Here is a 23,530-nt window from a genome sequence, read left to right as displayed (position 1 = left end):
GTTTTGCCAGCAGGCTGCTGACTGGGCCCCACCACATGGATTTGTACAAATGCCACAACACAAGCATTCAATAAGCGGCTTCAGAAAACACATCTGACTCTCGAAGTGCTGAAAAGCTCTCTCAAAATCTAAAAAGCTCAGTGTTATAAGATGGAGGAGAAAAAAAGAAAACAACCTACAAAACAATTCTGGTACAACTAAATTGCCCAGAAAGCATCAGGAGGAGTGCAGATTCACATGGTTGATGGTGAAAAATCTCCAAACCTGCTGTAGAAAGGGAAGAGAAAAAGAACAAGAAGTGGAAACTCTGTGGCAAGTGAATACCCTGCATTTATACAACAGCCAATTTGGGCCAAGGTCACTTGACCTTAGTCAGCAAGGAAGGGCAGGGTGCAGAGGGAAAGCAGACAGAAAACGACCAGGAATTGTGCAACTCCAGTGAAACCTTCTCTCTGGCCAATGTACAAGCAAACCATCCATTTCCTTCTTAAGTATTTAAAAAGCTACTGCGTCTTGCTTATTACTGACAAAAATTTCTGACTACAAAGCAAAATCAAAGGGGTTTTTTTAATGGGTAGTAGGAAGTCCTCTCCATTTGGGACAATTCTTTGCCACTGTTGCATAACCAGTCTTTGAAAATGCCGGAGTCGGACTTAATAATGCATTCAGGGAAAAGCCCATCCTAAATAGCAGTATTTCTTTGACTGTATATATACCCAGGAAGTCCGATTATTGTATTATTCCATATTGACACAGTCCTCCCACCACGCACCCACCTAAACCAGCCCTGAGCGACAGAAGAGCAGAAGACCTGAAGGACTGATTATCTGTTATGTTTATGTAATGAGATTAAATGTTCCATTAACGTCTCTTCATTCAGTTTGTTTTTGGAAGATTTGAGAGGAGCCAAAGCACTGAACAAGCACTCCCTGAAGTGTTCACCATCTCAATAAATGGAAGGTAATGCAAAATACTTGGCAAGAAGACAGCAGGTGGCATTCAAGTAAAAAACAAACAAACATTGACATGATTTTCACATACCTAACATTCTCACACTATCTAAGACCTCTGTAAAAACAAGCCTGGCACACATATAATAGTTTGCTTTTAAGAAAGGCTATACATGGTGCTCTCAGTCATAATCATTGGGGGGTGGACTAGATGACCTTTAAAGGTCCCTTCCAACCCAAACTATTCTATGGTTGTACACCAATATGAAACGCCCATCAGGAGGTCAGGGAACACGCTGCTGAGCAGTTTCATGATGTCAGTGTAACAGCATTTTTCAGAGCTACTGGAAGCTATCTCCAGTATGCATCATGTTTAAACATAAATAATTTTTGTCACTGATAGCTCATGTGATTACCCATGAAAGGTAATACCTACCCAAAGGAAGTTTTCACTGAAATAATGGTCAGAAGTGTCGGGACCACAAATACGGTTGCTGAGTCCATCACTTCACACTTCCCATCTGACTACACAAATAGCATGTGGCTGACAAGAAGTTTAGATTAACACATGAGACTAAAAATAAGTTCTTTCATTTTGGCTTTTAATTCCTAAAAGAGTGCAAACCAGCAGATAAATATCATGACAGCCTCAATATTTTAAGTTGGTCTGACAGCTGTAGCAGTCCAGATGGCGTTTGCCCATTGTTCCTGTCACTGGGCACCACTGGAAGGAGCCTGGCTCCGTCATCTCGGTGCCCTCCCTTCAGGTGTTTATGTACATCGGTGAGATCCCCCTGAGACTCCTGGCTGAACAGTCCCGGCTCTGTCAGCTTCTCCTCACAGGAGAGATGCTCCAGTCCCTTCATCATCTTAGTGGCCTTCTGTTGGAGTCTCTCCAATATGTCCCTGTCTCTCTTGTAATGGGGAGCCCAGAACTGGACACAGCACCCCAGTGATCGAGGTGAGGCTGACTGGCCTGTAGTTCCCTTGGTCCTCCTTCTAGTCCTACCTGAAGATAGGAGTGACGTTTGCTTCCCTCTAGTCCTCTCCCAATCACCACAATTGTTCAAAGATGGGGAGGTTAGCTGAGTGCTCCTCCAAAGCCTCCCTTCTCAGAAGCCAGTTTGGGTGAATGTAAAGAGGATGGGACCAGACTCCTGTCAGTGGTGCCCAACAATAGGATGAGGGCCAACGAGCACAGACTGAAACACAGGAGGTTCCATGTGAATATGTGGAAAAAATTCTTTTCTTTGACAGTGCCAGAGCACTGGAACAGGCTGCCCAGAGACGTTGTGGAGTCTCCTTCTCTGGAGACATTCAAAACCTCCGGGACACGTTCCTGTGCCATCTGCTCTAGGTGAAGGTTGGACTAGACGATCTCCAGAGGTCCCTTCCAACCCTAACTGTTCTGTAAGGAGGTGCATTCTGATGTCCACCAGCTATGTTTAGCACCAACACCTTGTTCTTTGAGGCTGAAAGCCACGTGGAAGGAGCTGCAGCTTTCAGCAGTTTCTTTATGCGTCGCAAAGCTGCCTTTCTCAGCTACAACAGGCTTGGCAATAGGGCATCTTCCAAACTATCATGGCTGTAAGAGAGGGAGTGGGCCAGATGCAGGGGTTATGCTTTCCTTGAGGAAAGACAGACATACAAGTTGTAAGATGAGACAGAAGACAGATTAGCCTGGGAAGCAATACTAGTTTTTCTTGACATCCATTCCTGATTTTGAGTATGAAGCTTGAGACCCCAAATTTTTAGAAGCTCTAAGAAGCATCTGCTGTAGCCTTTCCTAAACATCAGCATCATATAGTAATAAGAGGTATCTCTTAAAGGCCAGTAACATGAGAACATCAAGTAAAAATATATTCAGCAATACCTATTAAAAAACAGAACAAGACAAAAGAATGTAAATTTAAAAGAAAACATGAATACTATCACCAGGGTAAGACAGAATCCAGCCTAGCTGGATAACATGAGGGAATCAAAAGGGAAGACCACATTATTTCCTATTTCTACATCCAAACAGCATGGAATCTTGATGAGGTAAGAAAAATACAACCATTACAGCTAAAGAGTCTCCAGTCACGAGTTTTGAGAAGTACGCATTCCTTCTGTGTGAATGAACAATTCCCTGAAGGAAAATATGCACGTGTATGCACATATTTACACACACACACACGAATAAATTTTACCTGCGCAGGAGGTACGGCAGCTGCCGGTAAAGGATTAGAGATCATTGGACCGAAGATATCCAGGTCATCATTCAGTGCGGTGACAGCAGCAGTGCCTCCGTTCGTAATGGAAGCTTCAGCTGGACCATCTTAAAAAGACAACAGAATCACATTTAAAGTGAAAATGGTTAATATTTTAACAGCATGAGAATACTTAAAGCTGCCCATTCCCCTCCTACCCATCAAAGATGTATTCAATTTCTGAGAGAAGACATTTTTCAGACTGCGATATTGTTCAGATTTTGTAAGAACTTCTTTCCCTACAAAGATAGCATACTAGCGTGCTTCAGAAAAAACAAACAACCGCCACCAACAAAACACTTAAAAGATTTCCCTAAGGACAACCACGCCAACTTATCAGTACACATTATTCATTTTTCAAGTGGCTTTTTCAAGAACACCAACATTTTCTGTGAGAATTTATAAACAGATGAGAATTTAAACTGAGAAGACCCAAATTTACACTGAGAAGGCCCAAACTTTGTAGCCATGTATCACACAAAATGCACTGATCTTTGTTCTCAAATAAAAATTTGTATTTTAGAATACATAAAGTTATTCTTGGTTTGCTAATGTACTCAAGGGTACATAATTAAACTTCCCCCTTTTTCAAAAGCCCTTTGCACTGACTTTATACTGTAGCTCCACAGGCCCTGGACTCATGACCCGTAAGAACCCACGGCTCTCGCTTCGTACAGTTCACCTTCTGCAGCCCTGCTGCTTGTAACCATTTTAACACAGGAATATATTTAGTGATCTAAGTGAATGGGAATACGTGCAGGACTAATAAAAGGCTGAAGAATTATACTTTTAACGAGAATTGGAAGAAAATACTTTAAAAGATGTAGGGACAAAAACATCACAAAATGTGCTTAAGGAACTGAGTGGCCATTTCTCACGTGGAAAAAAATGGTTAATTAGTTTTATTCCTAAGCTTATCACAAATGGGTTGCCATTACATAGAGCTTGACAAATACAAAGCTGAGTACGGATTCTGATGAACACTATGATCACTGCACAGTGTTAACGGCAAATTTAAGAAAGCTTTTTTAGGCAAAATAAAAAGTTAAGTTTCAATGTATCCAATACTCTCTGGACAAGTCAGACTTTTCTGGCAGAATAAACTGGCCAAATTAAGGCAAGATTCTCTCTCCGACAGAAATATTGCCATGACAACTGGCATGGCATTACCCGAGGATAAATATGCTAAAACTATTGGATTACAGTACACTGAAAAAACTACTACTAAAACATATAAAAATCTCTACTTCCTTTTACTTGCATGTATTGTATCCACTGATCTCATTACTCAGAAGGAGTTTCTGTAAAGCAAATATTAACTTACCTAGCATCCTAATTAAAGGATCTTTAATTTCTTTTTTGAAGTCACACAAACACTCATAGATAGCTAACTTCAAATACATCAGAAACTTCAGACATACATTTACAAGCTCAAATATTCCAAATTTAAAATACCACGGAACACTTTAAAAAGCATCAAGGACATTAAAAAATATTTACTATATATTGAAGAAAACCAGTCACTTTCTCCTAAGTGAGGAAGTTATCTTACAGTGTCCTACACTCATGACAGTTATCCTCCTGTGTGAAAAGATCCATTTCAACAGGAGAGGTTAATCACTGGAACATCAGCAATAGCAGCTTAGTGCTAACACAAGCAACACATGCCTTACTGCCACAGAGAAACACGAAAGGCTGAAAGCAGATGTGAGGTTTAGGCTTATTAAAGTTTCTAGAACTCTAATGAGGACAGGGAAGTGGTACAATTAGTAAAGAGCACAGTCAATACACATAATTCAATTAAATCAAATCATAGGAAGCTTCCACCAATTATTTAAAATAATACTGTTCCATCTCTCACATAATTGCAATATTCTTTCCCATCTGCTAAGGAACAATTCCAGAAGAATCAGTAATGGAGTTTACTACTTGGAAAGAAGTTCTTTTGCTCTCTTCTACCTTTCTGTTTAAGAACACAAATAACTAGCAGACCATAGCAAGACCGGTCACCCCCACCCTGCATGTACAACATTCTAATTTTTCATTATTTTGTTCTGTCACATGCAAACTCAGTGCAGTTCTGGGAGCTGGAGACTAACCTTCCCAATAGACCAGGACATTGACAGGATAAAACAAGGTATCAGAAACTGTAAGAAGCACCAGTCCCTTCACCAGCCTGGAAATCACTTGACTGAGGAGACCATCACAGGAGACCTGACAAGATTTTTGGCCATTAACTCATCCGAGAAGGCACTGCATTCTGAAACAATCCATTCTGAAGATCACCGCTCATTTCTGTCTGCCTTCAAACTATGATGGAAGGCGGCCCTGCTTTGGCTGCCTTGCATGAAAGTACTTTTTATTTTAAAGACTGTTACCACTGTATATGTGAAAACTTGACACAGAAGTAATGAATGTCAAAATCCAACAATGTGGAACAGTCAGCAGTTAGCGCCACCCATGCATATGCAGCTTGTCTTACTGCAGGGATGCTAGCCTTTGTGCCTTAATACATATAGGCGATGTGGCACAGCTATAGCTGCTATAGAAACCACAACTTTGAACTGACTCTGGTATATGTAAAATCCCCAGCATATTTTTAAAGCACTTACTGCACCTTTTTCATATAGGGAATTATGAAACAACCAAGCGGAAGGGTGCAGGTTTGCAATTCTTTGGGAGCTCTGTGCTTGCTTTCCTTACTACTTCAGATGCACAAATTATTTTATACCCTAATTTAGTAGCAAACATAAACAATAGCGTAGTATTTGCTAATTCTCAAATCCACTCCATGTCAACGGGAAACTGACATCAAATTCTGCATGGGAGCAGCAGCAAACAGACCCAATAACAAGGACGAAAATACCTTGGCGGAGGGATGTGAGAAGGAAAAGTGAGTAGCATTCGCAAGAAACTGAACCTCAGCAAGTATTTATTACCCAAAATTGTGACAAGTTTGTGATGATAACTGCTGTCTGCAAGAACTAATAAAGACCCAAGAACTCCACAAAGGCAAAATGTCCATGGGAATGGCTTGGCAATATTAGATCTTCTATGCTGAGTAAACAGTGAGTAGCTTGAACAATGACCACAGGAGTGAAGTAGCCACCTCAGCCAATTTTATTACTATGTCATGATTTGACCAGTGGGAGGATTGCCATTCCAACAGTTCTGAAAAGCAAAGTTACAAACTCATCTGTGGTTATGACAAAGCTATTTACATCTTGGCTGTGAAGGTCTCCTCCTTCCCTTATTTCTGTTCCGATGAATGGAAGTCAGCGGACAGCAAAATGACCACATGTATGATCTGACCCACTGTTCCATCCACACCAGTGCTTTAAGATGGGTGTAAATAAATACACTGGTAAGTTAAGGAACAAGCTTCTTTTGAAGTCATTCTGCAGACAGGCAGTTCCAACATCTCCCCAAAGGTTGACTGTTTCAGATAAATTTAGGAATGAACAGTGCATAATTTTCATGCAAAAGGATTGTCTAGAATTAATAATTTAATGATCTCATTTTCTCAGTGAGGCACATGTATTAATAAAAATCTCTCTTGTCACATTCCAAAGTGGTTCAGTTTCCCTGAATGAAAAAAAGTTTAACATATGAGACTGAAAATTTAAACATAATAATTTACTAAAACAGGCATTTCACATATTTACGATATTCATGAGGGAACACACTTGCAAGAACATAGTATTTTTCAAGTGTTTAATAGGCTGCTTATAAATTAATATTATGAAAACCAGGTTTTTGCTAGATCCCTTCTGTAAGAGCATTATTTGATAATGTACATACCTTTCATCTCTTACTGAATTTTACATTAAAAATAAATATTTTCCTGTCTGCATGAGTGCAGAAACCAGACATTTTGAATTTTGACATTTTGAATTACTGTTTACGAGGCAGTCTAAAGTCCGTATGAATAGTGTTAACAGGTGGATCCTGTCTTACTGATTCTCAAAAATGTAATGGTTGGAATATTCGTATCTATTAAAAAGCAACTCTGAAAACATATTCCTCCCATGAAACAAAAAGATTTCATAAAGAACTAAACTTCAGAATACAGAAGAAACCTAACAGTGTTTTCACTCCAGTTTATCACTTGTAGAAATATTAGTATCTTCATTTAAATATATATATATGCATGCAGGAATACAAATATTTCTATTTCAGCATAACAGTTCACGCTTTATATATAGAGATTACAGACAACGTCAACTTCAATGGACCAGGTCATGGATTACGAAGCAGTTCTTAGTTCTTCCCTTCCTTCCTCATTTTCAATTATTTCTGTAGTAGAATAAAGATACTCCAGCAGAGTTCTGAGTTCTACATTATTCTATGTATATCACTTTTCATTCAGCTTGTGCTTAAACTTAACACTGATTAGAAGAGGTGGCATGTATTTGACAGAAGGAAACATGGCTGTAGTCTTTCCATGGAACAGGTGAAAATCAGATTAAGTTATACAGGCCTGTCTGAATATTTTGAGAAATGTATAGCTTCAACCATCACAGATTTACTTTGAAACGGCTAACTTGTCCTTCCATCACTTCTCTGGAGGACAGCTCCATCGCTAGGTATGAAGTGTCAGGTGTGGCAGAAGCTGTTGCGGTGAGAGCAGAGCCCAGGCAGAGCGTCAGAGAAGGTAATGCGGGCAGTCAATAGCTGCTGTTCTTCATTGTTGCTCCAGCCTGTGGTCAAAAACGGCTCTTCTTACAATTTATGACAGAATATCTGACTGCTGTCTGCTATACTGTCCAAAGCAGATGCTGCTTCTAATGTCGGATTAGGAAGTCTTGCTTAAATTTGACAGCAGAAACAAAAGCTATTTAGCAGGATCTATTTAGTGAGTGAGGGGTTCCAGTGATGTTAGCCTTTGCAGTGCTTTTCTGTATATATTTTATTAATGCCTGATATGATGGTTTCCAATTCAGTGCTGCTGTTTGTTATGAAAGCTTTCATATATACCATTAATCCATGGTATATTTATCTGCACCAGCAATGAGAATGGCCATGAGAAGAGCTTCACAGGGACAGCAAGAAAAGGAAAGAGCAAGGGAGATCTGCTCTTAAACTTTGCATTATGTTTCTGAAACTCACTTTCTATCCGGTAAACTATTTACAAGAACTTCTAAGCTGCCATGTATTTTTATATATACAATCATTTATGACAGCCATACCAAGACTTGCAATAGAGGGAGAATATGCATATTATTATTTATTACACCAAATTACTAGAAAGGCAGAACTGAGAGAAATAGTTCAATACTTAAAAAAACTGGGGCAAAGATATAAACAAGGCTTGTCTGTCCAAAATGATTGTGGAATTTTTTTACTGCATTAGTAGAATTTTATTTATTGCTAAAACCTTTGCAGAATTGACAAAGTATTCATAGGAAGGCCATTTTTATATAATACTTCTAAAAACAAAATGTGGAAAGCCAGAAAGCTAACAATGCTGTATGCCTCAAGTGGTTGTAAATGTTTTCAGTTTGAGTAGATACATTGCTAACCTAAGCATAATCTTAACATAGCAGCAATACTATAAATGCTAACATGTTTACAAGCTCAAGAAGTGGGCCCATGAGAACGTCAGGAGGTTCAGCAAGGCCAACTACAACGTCCTGCACCTGGGTCGGGGCAGCCCCTGGTATCAGTACAAGCTGGGGGATGAAGGGATTGAGAGTAGCCCTGCTGAGAAGGACTTGGGTGTACTGGTGGATGAAAGGTTGGACATGAGCTGGCAATGTGTGCTTGCAGTCCAGAAGGTCAATCGTATCTTAGGCTGCACCAGAAGGAGTGTGGCCAGCAGATGGAGGGAGGTGATTCTGCCCCTTTGCTCTGGTGAGACCCCACACCTGGAGTCCTGCATCCAGCTCTGGAGCCCTCAGCACAGGAAAGACATGGACCTGTTGGAGAGGGGCCAGAGGAGGCCACAAAAATGATCAGAGGGCTGGAACAGCTCTGCTGCAAGGACAGGCTGAGAGAGTTGGGGTTGTTCAGCCTGGAGAAGAGAATGGTCTGGGAAGACCTTATTGAGGCCTTTCAGTACTTAAAAGGGGCCTGTAAGAAGGAAGGTGACAGACTTCTTAGTAGGGCCTGTAGTGACAGGACAAGGGGTAATGGTTTTAAACTAAAGGAGGGGAGATTCAGGCTAGATATGAGGAAGAAATTTTTTACACTGAAGGTGGTGAAAGACTGAACAAGTTGCCCAGAGAGGTGGTAGATGCCCATCCCTGGAAACATTCCAGGCCAGGCTGGACGGGGCTTTGAGCAACCTGATCTGGTTGAAGGTGTCCCTGCTCATTGCATTGAGGTTGGACTAGGTGACCTTTGAAGATCCCTTCCAACCCAAACTATTCTGCGATTCTGAGTCTACGATCTGTACATCCATATATGATATTTATGTACTTATAAATGTATCTTCATTATTTCTTCAATGCAGCTTTCCAACTGACAACCAACTGTGCTGCTTTGATACTTACCAAAGAGTACCGGCAAAACTACAGCATGTTTCAAAACAGTATATTTCATGATGGCAACCACATAGAATTACATGAAAATTTACAAACAGTTTAATGAGTTATGGAGCTGTAATAATTTGAAATTCTATGCCCTGCCCTTCCAAGTGGTAAGAGTTTCATTCATGGGCAGTTCATGGTTGCAGACATGTAGGGATTTCAAATTGGGTCCATCTTTTTGAAACATCCTGTACATTTCTCAGTTATGCAACATTCAGCTACAATTCACACCATGATTCAGCTCTCAAAACTTCACAGAATTCCTTCAGAGAATATTTCCCCCACACAAGCAGATACAGAGCTTTCAGTGTATCATACTTCACATCCGGTCATGCCGGATGAACACCCCACACATCACATTCAGTTAATACCAACAACATAATAAACTTCTCTTCTTCTGGTCATTCACTGTAGCTTATTACAATGGTTAGTGGAGAATGTGCAATTGTCTGTTTTATGAAGGGCACATCTAAACATGTTAAATGATGCAGAATATGTAAAATGCACTTTCCTTTTTTCTGGTAATATAGTTTAATTATTTTTTTTTCTGTGAGTTTGTATGTTGAAATAATTTCTACATGCCATAGCTTAAAAAGCAGAATGATCCAAAACTGCCACTATCGTACACAGCTATCACACAATTTTTTACAAGTATTTTTAAAAACTGTATTTACACCAATCTGGTGTAAGTGGAGACATCTACCTTGTAAGACAAAACTCCAAAAAGGAGCATGGAGTGCCAGCTTAACATCAGATATGAAAATACAGCACAGCTGAAGAAATACAGTTTACCCACTGTGACTTTTGAACTGAAAAATGTTTCCTATAACTCTATTAAAATTAATGTTATAAAATCCCATATGATTGACTTTAGCATCAATTTTAAGTGCCCATTTTTTTCAATAGGGCACTCTTGCAGAGTGGATAAGATCCAACTAATTTTAGAGATCATTAAAAATCAGCTTCAGTTTTAGCGCACAGAAACAGGCTGTGATTTCTTAGGGCTTTGGAAGAGAATGAAGAAATTTGGGGTTGCACAGCAAGAACATGAACACTATTGCTTGTCTAGAATCTAAGATTATTTGGCTTGTACCTGTCCATTTCCTCACCTTTCTGTGTGTGTTGAACTAAAATCTACTCTGAAACAAAAGGCCAAGAGCCACAAATGTTTATGTAGCTGGGTCATTAAGAAGTGAATATACAAACGGTATCTCAATAATAAACCCCCTGAACAAGAACTCAAGGGAACCACATGAATCTATTTAAAAAGGCTCAGAAGAAACAGAAACATGATAGTACAGTCATTGAGGATATTATGCCTCCTTTGCTATTACAAGATTTAAAGATACAATCTGCCTACACGTATTACCTTGAGAATTTTGCAACTTGTAAAGAAAAATAAAAAACAATTTTTTTTTAGAAAACTATCTTTGTATCTAAATTGTATCTAGCTACAATTGCCACTGGGTAACTCCTATCTCACGGGATGTTTACCTTCTCATGAGACCACTATTAAAACCCAGTTGAGATAAAAAGAGCAATGATCCAAAGGTTAACTCCATACCCAAAGCTAGCACTGAGGTTTACTCAAGAAAATAGTTTGCAAGAGGCTGGGCTGCTTTGAAAGCCAAAATTATTCTAGCATGAATTGTGATCCATTAAAATTAATTCCTATGCTATCACAAGCAATTCTGATCTGCCCTACTAAAAGTTACTACTGTTCTTCATTTGCAGAAATGAAGACCTAAGAGAATGAATCCTAATTAGAAACATGTCCAGTCAGTAAGAAGAGCGAGCTGTGCAATCATATCAATTTTAATAGTGTTTGATATGACATATCAAACATTTTAATCAGCAGTGCACCGCTGCGCCAACAAAGGCAAATGGGATTCTGGGCCGTGTCCGCAGGGGCATCACTTGCTGAGACAGACGTGATCATCCCACTCTGCTCAGCACTTGCCAGGCTGCGCCTGGAGTCCGAGCCTGGTTCTGGTGCCCACAATGCAAGAAAGATGCAGACAGACTGAGGAGAGTCCAAAGGAGGGCCACAAAGGTGGTCAGAGGGTTGAAGAACCTGCCCTGGGGGGCAAGACTGAAGGAGTTAGGTCTTTTCTCCCTGGAGAAGGCTCGGGGGGATCTCATCACAGTCTGCCAGTGCTTAAAGGGCAGCTATTATACAAAGGGACCAAGGTTCTCTCTTCACAAGGAACCACATGGAGAAGACAAGGGACAACAGGTACAAGTTGCACCAGTAGAGGTTTCATCTCCATATTTTTTACAGTGAGATCAATCACTGGAACGACCTCCTCGTGGATGTGGTGGGGCCCCCATCACTGGAGGTTTTCAAGCTGCAATCGGACAGGATGCTGGATGATCTCACATGGGCTCCCTTGCTCACAGGCTGGACCAGATGATCTTTCCAGATCCCTTCCAACCTGGGCTATTCTATGGTTTCATAATATATTGGGTTGAAAACTTTCTTTTAACACTATGTAATACTCTTTCTTTAAATACCATCAGAAGTAGTCTACTGCAGGCATTAATTAAAAGACAACTCTCCAAATGAAATATGCAGGTCTACTCTCATTAATACATATCTCACTTGCAGCTCAGTGGATTCCAAGTGCTACTACCTCATTACACTGCCTTTCAATTTGTTATTTAAAAGATCTTTAAACACTCCCTCCTGTAAAATTATGGGTTTTTTAACAAACAGATTATAAACTTTGCCCTTTGTATGTCTCACAAAAGCAGCACAGCTGTTGAGCACTAATTATAAGACTCTTTCTTTTGCATTTAACATCTGAAGTTACCCTAAGTGATCCAAGTCATTATAGTATCATAAAACAGTGTTACCAAGACTCTTTTCAAATCATGACTAAAAGGACACAGAAGCCTAGCAATCTCAAAATCACATATTGATTAAATTTTGGTTCTTAATTAAGTTGTTGGTTTGGCAAAGGAAAATAAAGGAGCTTTCCATCAACTCTAATTACCCTTTTTTTTTCCTAATAGGTTCATTCTACATGTATAATCTAACTTCTACTGTGTTAATGAGATTTGCTTGCTTATGGTAGCAGATTACTTGAAACAAGATATAGACCACAACACATACATAACTGGTAGAAACATAGTATTTTGCAGCTATTCTACATCCAGAGGGAAAATAACATGCATTTTGAATGATAGTGTGAATTTTAAAACAGAGAAGCCATTTATTGTTTTGTTGCAAAACTATTCACACCTTAAACCCAAAAATTTTTAAAAATAAACAAAACATTTTTCTACCAAGTTTTTAGAAAAATTACATTTAAGACTAAAGCAGCCTCCTCCAATATTCTGTAAAAAATATGTGGAAATTTAAGAATAACTATTATATTAATATACATTAATATATACTCTTAATATCCACTCTCAACACTTAGAAAATTTTCCTAACACTGAACAATAAAAGACAAGAATCATTATTGTAATATATAATTATTCCAGTTCCATTTTAAGAGTCTACCCAATGAAAAAACACACAGTAACACTACATAAAAGACAGATTTTATAACTATGGCCATCAACAAGCAGAGAAAAAGAATGAAAAAACTCAACTCTATAGCCAGACAGTACAAATAAAATTATTTGGGTCCAAACCAGTTTATTTACAAGACAAATACACAGTTACCTGCCAGTCAGAAAACAAAAAGGTATAATAGATAAAAATGAATGATGGTCACAATCAGTACACAACACTGAAATGCCCAATGTATTAAGTTTAAAAACGTACTAGTCAGCTGCAGTCAGAGAGTTTACTGTTCTTTTAACTATATAGCAATTTTATGATATAAGTTACTTTACAGATATACAATTCAGATGAGCTCAGCATTTTCATTAAAAAGTACATTTGTTCCATAAACATTGAAATACCATAATCCACAAGCCCTTTGAAGATCACTTTGATAACTTCTCCTTCCCACAGGAGCTCATTACTCTCCTTAGCAAAACACAAGTATTGATATACCCAGATCCCTATGGCATTTTCCTTTATAGTTTCAAATCCATAGACTCCATCTTACAGTTTGCAAATTCATTCAACTATCAGTAAGCACAGAGAAAATAAAAGTAAGTCTATTAAAATACAGAATGATGTATCTGTGTTCAACTGAAAAACAATTAATTTTTTATTGCTTACCCAGTCCTAAAAGGTCGATAGTGGGTTCTGATGACTTTTTTGGACTGGCTTTAGCTTCTGATTGCTGATCCTCTTTCTTCTGCGGCTTTAAAGGAAAAAACCAAAACAAAACACAAGTGACCTTTCTGAAAAAGACAGAGTGCTTAAAAAATTCTCATTAAAGATGTTGCTCCGGTATCAGAAGTAGAACCCCTTTTCTGTATTTGTAATGAAATAAGTTGCAGTTATGGTCATAATGGACATGGCACAGGACTGTAAAATTTATCCTTATACCTTCATGTGTATGTAATAAATTTTTAAATAAATCTAAGTTCCAGGACAGGTTAAAAATAAACTGAAATCTTAAACTAAACCACTGCATATCATGCACTAGGCGAAAGCTGTCCATAATTTGGTTTATTGACTAAGTTGAGCACCCAAACTATACAGTTTTGTAACATTAATGGGAAAGATCTTCCAAGTTTTTAAAAGCTTAAATTTAAAAATTAGAAGCAGACTAATTATATTATTTAGGCTTCCTGAAAAGAGCATGTATAGAACATGCAGACTTTATAGATGCTAAGCACCAATGGAAATGATCTGTGTTCATGATCACTGTTTCAGTGGTCCACCACCCTCTGGGTGAAGAACCTTCTCCTAACATCCAGCCTCAGAGATGCAACAAACTGAACTCCATTTCCACAGCTACAAGGAACAGGCATCTTCCCACTCAGACTGGGCCTTGCCAGCTCTCCCAGAAATACTTGCTTCCTCTTGCCAAAAATCCTTGTACCTTGTTCAAGACCAAAATTGTCTGGGAAACTCCCTGCTGGAAAAATATTCCACGGATTCCTGATTCTATATTGTGTTACAACTTTCACCTTTAAGTATGTGATCTGAAGAAAAGCACACTGATTCCAAATGCTACTCTAGATTGCAAAAAAAAAAAAAGCCTTATGTTTGGTATGAGAAGTATAGTTTTTGCAAGTAAATTTTTGCATATCAAGAATTTCTTACAAGTGACCATTCAAAGGACAGTTTTCTACAAATGACCATACCTCAGTAAATGCGCCATAAAACTTAAACTATTATTACAAACACCAATCAGAATTAACAGTGAGTATTTCAGCACAGAATTTATCATACAATTTTGCACATTTGGTTCTCTCCAACTCAGTAAGGAACACCACGGGTCACAGGAGCTGTAAACAGAAGCATTTCTGACATATTGCTTGATTTCACGAAACTTTTTTTTTTTTGCTTAAACAGCTTAACAATTCTGAATATAGAACAACTTATTTAAACTGAAAAGCAAAACTGTTCGAATTATATTAAACGTGCAAGTTTTCATTACTCCAGATTAGATTTACGATACGTACCTGAAAGCACAAGTTTGAAATAAATTAAGCTTGACATGTTTGGTTTAGAATGCAAACTTTTCACAGAAACCAAAACACTTCTGCGTACATCAGTAAGAACTAACCAGCTAGAGTTCAAATAGCACTCTGTTTTATTTAGTATTATTACAGTAGCAAATTAATCTCATTACCTAAAATAAAAATTTGAAAATATAGTAGGAATAATCTACTTAGGCCCACTGCTTTGTCAAATGAACATTTTCAATAATTATTAAATGCAGACTTCTGTTTCATTGTTCTCTAAATAGGGGAGGCAATGAAGATAAGAAATATAAAAATATGAATTTCTATTAAAATAAGATACTTTAAAGTACCCTTTTCCAATATCATTACTATAATTCTTGATCAGCAGTTTCTTTCCCATTTTGCTCCCTTGCCAGTACTTCAGAGCTAGTTACTTTAAAAAAGACTGCAAAATTATTTTCAGGCTTGTTAGTACAGCAAGTATTTCTAGATGTTAATACTGCATTCATTTCCTTGATGGAGATCTTCTCCTTAAAGCACTATTCAATAGCTCCTTTACAGCTACACAGTTTTTACCAACACAGTAACCTTCAGCCTGAAAAATGAAAAAAAGCCATTAGTCACCTACCAATTTACCAGTACTTGGTCTCTGTAATAGCGGACAATATTCAGCAGCTATATGGAACAAAACCAACCTTCCCCTTGCCCTTAATTTTACCTGCAACACTATATTGTTCCGCTCATTCTCTCACAATAACAAACACCAGCTGCTGGAATTTCCTACCCTCCTGTCTGAGACTTCAAACAATTTTAAAATTCATTATGCCTTTATTTCTGGCTAAGATATCGCATACCACATATGAAAGCTTTTGTGCAAATTCAGAAGCCACTCGGTTTGGTGCCTAAGGTCTGATATAATTCAGAGATGGACAGGGACTTCTCAAAAGTCGCCTACACTTAGGCATAAATTAAATAAGGCTGGCACTAATGAGACGAGTTAGAACAAGAAACTTGTGTGCACACAACTACTCCCAATTAAAAAGTACCTAAATAAGCCCCCTTTACCACACTGTTTCTTACAACAGTCTTGTTCTCTCTTTGGGCCCACAAATCTTGGGCTACCTGGCTGTACTGTGGTTCACTTGAAGAAGGTGCAATAAAAAGCAATGCCCTCCTAACGTTCTCTGCAACAGAGGACACACCAGATTTCTGGGGCTGCAGCAGTGGAGCTCCAGAGCTCCCTTCCAGCCTATATAATTCTGGCACAAACAAGGTGCTGAAACTTTCAGAAAAGAACAAAAAGGGAAGTCATACTGGAGCCACTTGAAATTTTTATTGCAAATCATAAAGACATACGTGATGCTTTATTTCTTTTTAGTAGTTTTGCTCCAACAGGACTCATACATGACTAAGCTTTATGTAGAATGGTCTTTTGAGATGTTAAAGCTAAATATTGCACACAGTGAGCACAGAAGTGTGCAACGGGCAAAAAAACGCATAACGAGGCAGTGACATTTCTTAAATTTAATATTTAATTCAGTGCTTCACTTTATCTAAAAATTACTGCATTTTGTAGCAGTGTAATACAGCATGACAAATGCTTGGGAATCCTGCTGCACTAAGATTCATCTCAGTTTCTATTACTAGTCTGCTTGACTCCTGCAGCAATTATTTTTCACTACTGACACCAGTATTAGATAAACTATTCTTTGCCAAACCCTCTGGAAAAAGGCTGCATAAAAATAGGGGACTAAACAATTCCAAATTAACTAAAAATAGCATTAAAAATCTGCTATATAAAAAGCCCAGTGGAAGGGAACAGGTACACAAATTTGTGCATTGTTTTTCAAGTGGGGCCTTCGAGGTTACTGGGGCTATTATTTTTTATAACATTCAAGGTTAGCTTAGCTTAGTTAGGTTAGCTTACACGGTTTTACTAAGTGAAGTATGTGATCATAGCAATTCCTAGATACATTTACTTCGGGTTGTATATTAACAGATTTTCATTCAAAATTATTTTTATGGTACTAGAACCCTTTTCTGAAACACTGTCCTTGCGAACAGGACAGCATCAACACATCTTTGATATATACAGACCCTAACTTCCCATTTTTCACAGTTGCCATCAATGGCCACTACACTATACTTAAAGGTTGTTCTCACCTTGGAATATCTATTGAAACCAAGCAACGTCCTCTGCCTTAAATTATTCAGGGATTATTGAAAATAGTTTATGTGCAAATATCATTGAATTAAAAGCCAGAATAAGCTTCAGGTTGAGGGCAGTGACCCTTCCCCTCTGCTCAGCACTGGTGAGGCCACACCTGCAGTGCTGTAATCCAGTTCTGGGCTCCCCAGTAGACGAGAGACCCAAACATACTGGAGAGAGTCCAACAAAGGGCCATTAAGATGATTCATGTACTGGAACATCTCTGATAGGGGCTGAGAGACCTGACACTGTTCAGCCTGGAGAAAAAAGTTTCAGCGAGGTCACATCAATGTATACAGATATATGAAGCAGAAGCTGGAGCCAGGCTCTTTCCAGTGGTGCCCAGTGACAGGACGGGGGCAATGGGCACAAACTGAAACACAGGAGGCTCCCTCTGGACACCAGGAAACACTTTCACTATGAGGGTGACTGAGCACTGGCATGGGCTGCCCACAGAGGCTGTGGAGTCTCCGTCCTTGGACATACTCAGAAGCAGTCTGGACAGGAGCTCGGGCAGCCTGCTCTAAGTGACACTGCTTACGCAGGGAGTTGGACACCACGATGTCCAGAATTCCCTCCCAACCCCAACCATTCTGTGATTCTCTCAAGTGACAGAGCACACAGGAATTGTCAGCTATTTTATTCACTCCTGGCAGCTGTTTTTGCTGAAGCTGAAGGCCTTTCACGCTTTCAGGTACCCTAAGTAATAATCTCTTAATTTTCTCAGTGGAAGGGGCTAGAAGCAACCTTCCATGGAATACTGTGGTTTCTCAGAGCCTCATCCATCTTTCTGGTGTGATGCCTAACACATAGGAACTGTTTCAGGATTGCTTTTGGAGAAACGAGCACTTTCCTTTGCAAGGTGATCATTCCTCCTGGCTGGATTTTGTCTCATCTGTATCCACCACAGCCTGCTCCTGAAGCTCTGAGAGATCATTTTACCAGCAGCTCTTCAGATTGCTTCAGCAATTAAGTGCAAGTATCTTCTGCAGGAATATTCAATGCAATATTCATACTCCATACTTAATAAAGTTAAACTGGGAAAAATAATCAAGTTCTGCTGCAGGAGAGATAACAGTTGCTATGAGGATCCCCTGAGAGCCATATCATGCTGACAGTATGGGAAGGTGAGTGCACAACAGGAATCAAGAAAGAAGGGCCTAAAGTCAAGGCTAGATTTTTCTTCTGTTGTCTGATTGGAATTTCTATTTTTATTCTTCTAAAAAGACTGTGTGGTACATAGGAGACTAAGACAAATGCTACTCCTTCATAAAATATCTGAATTTTGACTTAATACTTAGAAGGTAGACTAAATGTTAAAATATTAATTACATGGATAACATTTTCCTAGGACCTGTATTTAGGACATTTTATTAAAAGTATATAAAAGAATGTGGCTGTGCACTAAAAATTGATAAAGTTGCTATAATGGAAACAATTCCCTCTAAGTTTTTGCTCTGATTCAGTTACCTTTTTAGTATTCAGTGATGACTGACTCCCAAATCAAGCTATACCTAAATCCTCCCTGCTGTACATCTACAATACAATAAAAACATATTAGGACAACATGGCACTAAAACCTTATCCATAAGTAGCCCTTCAGTAACAAGATAAATCAACTTTCAGTAGCTACAGAGCAGATATTTAAAAAATAGTTAGGAAATTCCCATAACATCACATCTAGCAAAACAAACAGCTGAGAAATTATGTCTACAGATTATTAGAACCAACTCTTTCCTATTTAAATAAAATGGTAATGCAGAAATAAATATTTGGATCTTCACTTAATTTCCACACACTTTCTCTGGCAGTCAACTGGCTTGAAATTTGTGGACACAACTATGTACGCTGATAATTTGATACATCTTCACAGTGCAACTTTGTCAACTTTAATGTTTTGCACTAAGAAACCATCACAAACAGAATTCAAAAGCAGAGAACTGTGGAGAAGATCAGGCCATCTGTAATTTATTACAATTTTAAAGCAAGCAAGTGCATAAGCCTGCTTCAATAATTGTATGTAATGTAATTTTCTTAGATTGGCACTGAACTGATGCCTTCATCAATGGAAGCTGCACCAGTCAGTCTGCTTGTAATTCATAGAGGTACTGACTATGATTTAATCAATCTTGTTCATTTTCCTATCATTTGGAAATGGTAGGATCAATCACTGATCAATGTTGTTCATTTTCCTACCATTTAATCTCAAAGATTTAGAAGTTCATCAGGTTCTGGTGGGTACAATTTTTTAAAACTCAAAACTTGGAAAAATTTTATTTGCTCAAATCCTGATTACATCCTTACAAGATCAAAATAATATAATTGAAGAAAACTTCCCATTTTACCTAACATTAGAGTTTTCTGTTCCATCATGAAGGAGAAACTCGTAATTCAGCAACCTACATTTAATGTTGCACTGCTGTTTCTTCTGTTATTCTTTGTTTCCACTAATTTTGTTTAACAATAAAAGTTATCTGAGATTTAATTTAAAAAATAGGGTAAGAACACTAGTTTAAGCCAGAAAAATAAAATGTCTCCACTAGGTCTCAATTTAAAAAACAAAGCTCAGATTTATACAAACCAATATTAGTTTTTATTGAACTCTCACAATGTATTGCTCTCAATATACCACTAATAACACCATTCTTGTTCAATCTAATTTATGTGAAACACTTTTCTTGAGTTAGTTGAAACAAAATTACTCTATTCATACATCAAGTTCTAGGGCTGATTTTACAGATTCGTTTCTCTCATGTAACTCTAAGGCAAACCTTCTAGTAAACAAGGACATTTCTGTGATAAGGACAAGAGAATTGAAATCTACCTTATACCACATACTTTGCAAACTAATTACCTGTATGGGTCTGCCTGGGATGGAGCCAACTTCCTTTATAGCAGCCAGTATGGTGCTACATTTTCCATTTGTGGCTAAAACTGTGTGGGTAACACACGGATGTTTTGGCTGTTGCTGAGCAGTGCTGGCACAGCCTCAAGGCTTTTCCTTTTTCCCTGCTCTGCCCCCAGAGCGAGGAGGCTGGGGGTGAGTAACAAGTTGGGAGGGGAACCAGCTGGGAGAGCTGACCTGAACAGACTGATGGAATACTCCATACCGTATGATGTTGTGCCTTTGGAACTTATCCCATCAACACATGCAATACTGATATAACACTTCTGATAACCCTATCATTTCAGTTTTGCTACCTTTATGCAATCATATTTCTATCAGCCTTCGTTTTGCTAGTTAAAACAAGCCAACCTCTAAGCGCCTCTTGTTTAATAAACTCAGGAACTATACACGCACACACATACATATGCACATATAGCAAGCTATACTTCATCATTGTTGGTCCATCTTCTTCATACCACCTTCTCTTCCCTTTCTCTAGCATTCTATAGACTGTGCCAAGCAGATACAAGGAGCACATTAGTCAAGTGAATCAACCTATTTATGGAACTCACCCTACAAATGACAGTGATTCCCAAGTTCTGTTTTCCCATTGAAGCTTAGCGTACACAAGCCTCAAAGCCCTGAATCTGAGCACTGAAGTCTTGCAGTAGACTTATCCAAAGGTAAACTCCCACTCCCTGGAACAGGTGGCTATGTTTTCTCCCAGAGACTTCGTCAGCAAGTCTGCAGGAGATGGGAGTGTGAAGAACGTGCAAGTAACACCTGAAGCACAAGTTGCAGACTGCAGGAAGTCCAGTGTCTCATCAGATTTTGTTCAGCCAGCTATTTTTGCAGATAATCATTACGTGAGTAATTCATTCTGCCTCAGACAAAAGAAAAATAATGAAAGCATTGCCAAGTAAATCTTTGTCCTTCCTCTGTACAAAGATTACAGTACAGCAGGTATGACGTTGTCTACAGGGGATAGATATCTCATCGGCAAAACATAAAGGAGGGTCAGTACCACTATGGCCAACAGTCGCACATCTATTAAATTCACATACATAAAAAGATTCTGTGAGGTCTGTTGCTGACGTTACCGATGCTCCCTTTCTGTGAAACACCACTTTGTCTCTTCCCAACTCTGAGCACTGCGCCCATACATGTCTGGTGACTAGGTGTAGAACATGGGTAGGGGAAGACCAAATGGGAAGTGGAAAGATTTACACCAAGTTGCTTGGTTGACAAAACAGACAACATACACGAGATCTTGTGATAAGTGCTAGACTTTGGTGGAGAAAAAAATAAGAATATTCAGATCTAGCAGCAACTACGTTGCTCAGCAGTTAACCCCATTCTCTCTTTTTAACTATTATTGTAGCAAAATTGGAAAATAATCCAAGTTTTTAAATTGATTAAGGACACTGCAGAACATTTTTTAATATGACCATACACTCCAGAGCCTATTGTCAGTCTAAACTCTACATTTATGGGCCATTCTTCTGCACATCCCTGTTCACCAGGTTACTCTCCTTGGACAGAGGCAGCTGATGACACTTTGAACTGGAAATGACAACAAAACAAATTTGTTTGGCAAGGCCTGGTTCAGAAGTGCCAGCACAGAGTGAAAATACTGTAGCTATTTTTCATTGTAAATGAGTGACTTGAGGAAAAAAGAATAATGTTAGGTAATCAAGCTTCCATTTTCTGCTTCTGTAACCTTATGTCAATTATCTTCATATGCAAATTGTAAGGGTTTAAAAGTTCAAGAGACATACAACACCCAACAGAAATGTAAATCCCCCCAAATACTTTAAAATGAGTGGAACTTTAGCTGAATTCACTACTACAAGATATTCGTGTAAATATTTAGCAGGTTTCAAGACCAGCATTTAGGATTAACATTGAGTTTATTCTCATTTACATTATGTGAGAGCATTAGAAGGGAGAGCACATCCAGCCACATGACTAATAGCTCTGTAGTAGAAAAACTCCCAAGTCAGAGCAGTCGTAAGTTACTACAGTAAATATCTCTCCTACTCCGAAGCCAGATCAGTTACTGTCAAAAATCTGCTCCATCAGCTGTCTAGTACAGCTATCTGCTTCTATTTTCATACTTACATACTACACACAAAAATACTTCTCTGCACATTTTCCTCAGTTTTCTACTTCCATGAAAAAATCACATAAATCTAGAACACAGTCTGTTTCACAACCATCAGACCTACTCATGCATTTCTTATTTCTTTACCCTACCTTAAATACAAGAAGCTTTAAGAAAGCTGAAGATCCATCAAATAATTTAGCGAAAAGCTCTTCTACCTTACTTAAATGTAATTCCCAGTTTACTCACGAGAGCTCATAGATTCTTCTATGGTTACTGAACAGACGTTTTCCTTGGCTCTTATTAGCCAGGAATTGTATGCCTTGTGCATAAAGCAATTGGATTCCTTCCCTTTTCATTACCTGCTTGCAATAAAAGTTGCAAGACAGCATAAACATTTGAGAATTCCCATATGAGAAAATAATGTTAGTAATTTACTACAAGCTTGCAATTGGTTTGTAGATATGATTTTTCCTGACAGCTTATATACAAGTTAGTTTAGTCTGTATCTATTTAAAGCATTGCTCATGTAGGTATTCTAGAATTTTGAAAGAACATTTTATAGCTTTTGTATCTGACATGTAAATAAGTTTAAATGAATTCTTTCATAATACTGAATTTAAATCACGCTAAAAATGAAATGTGTTGGTCTGTTTACCCTCCTATAAGATACCAGCATACTATTCTATACTACAGTGGTATCATTATAAAGTTGTAGACTACAGCAACTCTGCAATCAAGCTCTGATGCATTCCTAATCAAGAGAAAAAACTGCATGTTAACAAAAAAACCAAACCTGCCACATTTATTTATAAAACTAGAATTACCTCAAACAAACAGCTAATCCAAGGGGAAAATATAAGTTTATTATTTAAGAGTCTATTGTGATAATTTCAATGAATCACTCTCAAACACTGAACTACTCACACTGACTTGGGTAAGCTAATTTAAAGCATTTATACCAAACAAAGCAACAAAAGTGAATTGCCTTTTTGTTCTTGTTAAATAGGATTCTGTACACTTTTAGGTAGTCCTTGATTTACATGGCCACTTTAAAAAC

General features: G+C 38.3%; 1 protein-coding gene across 2 annotated transcripts in view; it reads right to left on the bottom strand.

Moving 5' to 3' along the window:
- Window positions 1-23,530, bottom strand: part of SMAP1 (small ArfGAP 1) — a 94,071-nt gene that overhangs the window by 5,856 nt on the left and 64,685 nt on the right. For both annotated transcript variants that reach the window (XM_065056240.1, XM_065056242.1), the window contains 2 exons: window positions 13,910-13,994; window positions 3,140-3,267 (listed from right to left, as the gene is read on the bottom strand). In XM_065056240.1, the coding sequence (XP_064912312.1) occupies window positions 3,140-3,267; window positions 13,910-13,994 (213 nt within the window). The remainder of the gene's footprint in view (window positions 1-3,139; window positions 3,268-13,909; window positions 13,995-23,530) is intronic.

Source organism: Columba livia, chromosome 3 (assembly GCF_036013475.1).
Source record: "Columba livia isolate bColLiv1 breed racing homer chromosome 3, bColLiv1.pat.W.v2, whole genome shotgun sequence".
NCBI lineage: Eukaryota > Metazoa > Chordata > Aves > Columbiformes > Columbidae > Columba > Columba livia.
Note: the sequence above shows the minus strand (reverse complement) of the source record. Positions and strands in the feature narration are given on the sequence as shown.